Here is a 5,000-nt window from a genome sequence, read left to right as displayed (position 1 = left end):
AGATGGACCAGCGAAACAGAGCAGGATTTACAATCTTGTTTTGACATCACAGACTGGAGCGTTTTTGAAGCTGCTACCACCGATCTGGACGAACTCACGGAGACTGTAACATCCTATATTAGTTTCTGTGAGGATATATGCATTCCTACCAGGACTTATTTAACATTCAACAATGATAAGCCATGGTTTACAGTAAAACTCAGACACCTTCGTCAGGCCAAAGAGGATGCCTACAGAAATGGGGACAGGGTCTTGTACAATCAGGCCAGGAACACACTGAACAAAGAGATTAGAGCGGCTAAAAAGACCTATGCTAAAAAGTTGGAAGACCAGTTTACTTCCAACGACTCTACTTCAGTTTGGAGAGGACTGAGAGCCATCACAAACTACAAGACACCATCCCCTTGCACTGAGGCTAATTAACGACTTGCTAACGACCTGAATGAGTTTTATTGTAGATTTGAAACCCCCAACACCCACTCTGACCATCTCCCTACACAACCATTAACACCTCCTGCAATCCCCCTCTCCACACCTCCTGCTCTTCAAATCTGTGAAGATGATGTGCGCCAGGTCTTCAAGAAAAACAAAAGAAGAAAAGCACCAGGCCCAGATGGCGTTACACCAGCCTGTCTGAAAATCTGTGCTGACCAGCTGGCCCCCATCTTTTCACAGATCTTCAACAGATCTCTGGAGTTGTGTGAAGTGCCTTCCTGCTTCAAACGCTCCACCATAATCCCCATTCCAAAGAAACCCAAGATAACAGGACTTAACGACTACAGACCTGTGGCTCTAACGTCTGTCGTCATGAAGTCGTTTAAAAAACTGGTTCTGGCTCATCTGAAGGACATCACTGGACCCTTACTGGACCCCCTGCAGTTTGCGTACCGAGCAAACAGGTCCATGGATGATGCAATCAACATGGCATTGCACTTCATCCTGCAACATCTGGACAAAACAGGGACTTATGTGAGGATCCTGTTTGTGGACTTTAGTTCGGCTTTCAACACCATCATCCCAACAACCCTCCAGACCAAACTGACCCAGCTCTCTGTTCCTAGCTCTATCTGTCAGTGGATCACCAGCTTTCTGACAGATAGGCAACAGTTAGTGAGACTGGGGAAATTCATGTCAAACAGCTGCTCCACCAACACTGGTGCCCCTCAGGGATGTGTTCTCTCCCCTCTGCTCTTCTCCCTGTACACCAACGACTGCACCTCTAAAGACCCCTCTGTCAAGCTCCTGAAGTTTGCAGACGACACTACAGTCATCGGCCTCATCCAGGACGGTGACGAGTCTGCTTACAGACAGGAGGTTGAGCAGCTGGCTGTCTGGTGCAGTCTTAACAACCTGGAGCTGAACACGCTCAAAACAGTGGAGATGATCGTGGACTTCAGGAGAAACCCCCCTGCACTCCCCCCACTCACCATCATGAACAGCACTGTGACTGCAGTGGAGTCATTCAGATTCCTGGGAACCACTATATCTCAGGACCTGAAGTGGGACAATCACATTGACTCCATTGTGGAAAAGGCCCAACAAAGGTTGTACTTCCTTCGCCAGCTGAGGAAGTTTAACCTGCCACAGGAGCTGCTGAAACAGTTCTACTCAGCCGTCATTGAGTCAGTCCTGTGTACTTCAATTACTGTCTGGTTTGGTTCAGCTACAAAATCAGATATCAGAAGACTACAGAGAACTGTTCGGACTGCTGAAAGGATTATTGGTGCTCCCCTGCCCACCCTCCAAGAACTGTACACATCCAAAATGAGGAAAAGGACTCAGAAAATCACTCTGGATCCCTCACATCCAAGTCACCCCATCTTTGAACTTCTGCCATCTGGCCGGCACCTCAGAGCCGCAAATACAAGAACAGCAAGGCACAAGAATAGTTTCTTCCCCCAGGCAATCTACCTCATGAACAGTTAAATGTTTCCCACTTAAACTTATGCTTATGCAAAAATGTGCAATATCCTTATATTTATTTGTTACCCCTCCAACCTAGAACATTCCTGCATCTCACTCAATCCTATTCCATTATCATTTATAGCACAATTGTTTATACACTTATTCATTTGCCAATTTGTAATTCTCCTTTTTTGTAATTGTTTATTTTTTATTTATTTATTTATTTTTTTTTGGTCTGTGTGTTGTTGTCTCTGTTTACTGGAAGCTTATGTCACTAAAACAAATTCCTTGTATGCGCAAGCACACTTGGCAATAAAGCTCTTTCTGATTCTGATTCTGATTACTGTGGACAGCAACACAGATCATTTGAGGAGAAACGTTGGACTTCATATTGAAGTCTATGCCATGGTTTGAGACGTGTGTGAGATTACTGTGGTCCTTTATTAGAGACACGTCCTGCTTATTGCTGTCTGTGAGAAAGATTTGATGTGTCTCCTGTTCTTCTGGTTAGCTGTGATTCTGACTGCAGGTTTTTAGCGGTGACCTCTGATGTCTGTTTGATGCTAAGGAATGGATGTTTGCTAGGGTGTTGTGTGAGGTCTTTCAGGAGCAGACGGCCTGTGTGGTGCATTATGTGGCTTCAGTCCCTCGTGTGTGTGTGTGTGTGTGTTAGCAGTGCCTCTGTGTTAAACGTCTCTTCCTCTCTTTGATTCCCGCGCTCTCAGCGTTCTGTTCTTTCCGTCAGCTCTTTGTAGAATTATAAATGTGTTGAAGATGCTCAGATGTCCTTCAGACACGTGGAGCCAGGATTGATCTCGGCTGTAGGTTTAGACTACATTATGAATATTAACAATACTTTTTTAAGGTTGGACACTATAGGACATTGTTTTTGCATGCATTGATCAAATTTTGTACATTTTAGACTAGTAGAAAGAAAACACCCAAAACACACACTCAGGTGTTTATTGTTGTACTATTGTTCAGATTTATGAAAATCTTTGCAATTTAGCATGTAAGATGTAATGAACTAATAGTATGCATATTCAAACATAACATTTTAGGAAGCTAGTCAGTTGTCTCGATGTACTGTGATTAATCAACTGAAGGATGGTGATATCTGTTCCTTTTATCTGAACCATATTCACTCGTAGTGTAGTGCCTTAAAGAAGTAAAGACACTTTGGTTTTTGTTGCAAGAAACCACAGATATGTTTCACATTTTACTGTCTGACATCAAACTCATTTTGAACTGCTTAAATTATACAGCAGTGTCAGTGTTGACCTAATATAGGATTGAATGAAATTTACATTTTTCTATTCATCTTTTTTGCTAAAATGTCCCATATTTTTATTTACAAAAATTGCAAACCATATAAAAACTGAGTGAGTGCTTCAAGAGTCTGATCTCCATCTGTGTGGCTGAATGAGAGACATTGTGTCTGTGTTTCGTTCGGTTCAGTGACATGGGAAAGTGAATCTAATATTGCAAATGGTTTCTAGTCGAAAAAAAATTGCTTTTATTTTTATGCAATTGGCAGATGCTTTTATCCAAACTGATTTGCATTGCATTGAATAATTTCATGCATTTTCCGTGAATTGAACCCATTAGTGTTGTGATCACAGTGCTTTGACTTTGTGTAGAGTGAGGGATGTTCATGATATTAAACAGATCTTCGGGATCATGTGTGTCTGATATTCTCTCAGTGAATGTTTTACCGGTGTAAATGTGGGTGTATGTGTTGTTTTTGTGTTTCCTGTAGAGCGTGGTAAAGGCCGACAGAGGCAGGCCATCCTGGGAGAACATCCATCCTCATACAGTGATAACGGATACGGTCAGTCACTCATCAGGCACCAGACACGAGCCAATCAGAACAGTGTGTTCTAATAGATGTTTGTTCATTTCTGAAGTGTGTGTGTGTGTGTGTGTGCAGGTGCTCACTGCCCCCTGCTGCCGCTGCCCAGTAATAACCGCTTCAAGCGCGTCTCTCATGATGTCACAGAGATTGTGGCCTATCCACTGCCCCACACATCTTCATACATGAGCCCCGCCTCCAGCTCCGTCGCCATGGTGAGCGGCCTGCATCCCGCCAAGATGAACTGCACTCGCATCTTCAACCTCTTCTGTCTCTACGGCAACATCGAGAAGGTAACGCCCTAGTTACATGTAACTGAATTACAGAATTTAATTACAGAATAAATGTAATTGTAATCAGTTACAGTTACTGAGAAAGATGTGCAATTAAATTACAGTTACTTATGGAAATGTTAACGATCACAAAGGGGATTTACAGATTTGATCGACTTCTCTAAAACATGAGACCGTGATGTTTCAGGAGTTTAGACACATGCTTATTCCACAACGGTTTAATTTCCTGTTTGGGTTTATGTAAATGTTTTATTTTTTAAGACATATTTTCCAAGACATTGAGACAGCTGTGCAAAGATTTGATTTCATAAAGAGTATTATATCTCTTAAACTATTTTAAATCTGTATTTAACTTCAAAGTAAAAAGGGTGCTAAAGTCTGATTTTGTGGTGGTGTGCTTTAAGAGTAAATTATTATAATCTTAATTCATCTGATGAAGGATTGTGACAGTAATCAGTGTTAAATACTGTAATATTAAACCTGTCTGATTTCTGAATAAAGTAATTTAATAGTTACACTACTTGTTACATTTTGTAATCTTGTAATCTGTAACAGATTACATTTCTAAAGGAACCTTCCCAACACTGGATTTCAGTAACGTTTTGGATTTGGTTTTACTCTGGACTTCTATTATTATTTTTTTTTAGTTTTAGCAACTTTTTCAGACATTTTATGTCTATATTCCGCTTTTTTTATTAACTTTTATTTTAGCTGTTTTATATGTTATTTTTTCTTATTTTAGTACATCAAGTAATGTATGCATTGTTTAGTTATTTTAGTATGTTAAACTAATTTAAAATGATAAATGTTTCCTTGGCAACTAGCTGAAATAAAATAATTTCAAGTTTTTATAAAAATATTTTATATTTATATTTTCAGTTAATATAAAAAAATATGGTTTGAATTTTAGTTACCCATGAAAACTGTGTTTGTACTACACAGTCAAACCT

General features: G+C 40.3%; 1 protein-coding gene across 1 annotated transcript in view; it reads left to right on the top strand.

Moving 5' to 3' along the window:
- The window catches only part of LOC132126284 (heterogeneous nuclear ribonucleoprotein L-like), a 32,431-nt gene that overhangs the window by 20,088 nt on the left and 7,343 nt on the right, over positions 1-5,000 (top strand). Inside the window, exons 7-8 of the mRNA XM_059537454.1 lie at positions 3,665-3,736; positions 3,836-4,050. Coding sequence (XP_059393437.1) covers positions 3,665-3,736; positions 3,836-4,050 — 287 coding nt within the window. The remainder of the gene's footprint in view (positions 1-3,664; positions 3,737-3,835; positions 4,051-5,000) is intronic.

Source organism: Carassius carassius, chromosome 44 (assembly GCF_963082965.1).
Source record: "Carassius carassius chromosome 44, fCarCar2.1, whole genome shotgun sequence".
Taxonomy (NCBI): domain Eukaryota; kingdom Metazoa; phylum Chordata; class Actinopteri; order Cypriniformes; family Cyprinidae; genus Carassius; species Carassius carassius.
The sequence above is the reverse complement of the archived record's forward strand: the minus strand, read 5'-3'. Positions and strand labels throughout refer to the sequence as shown.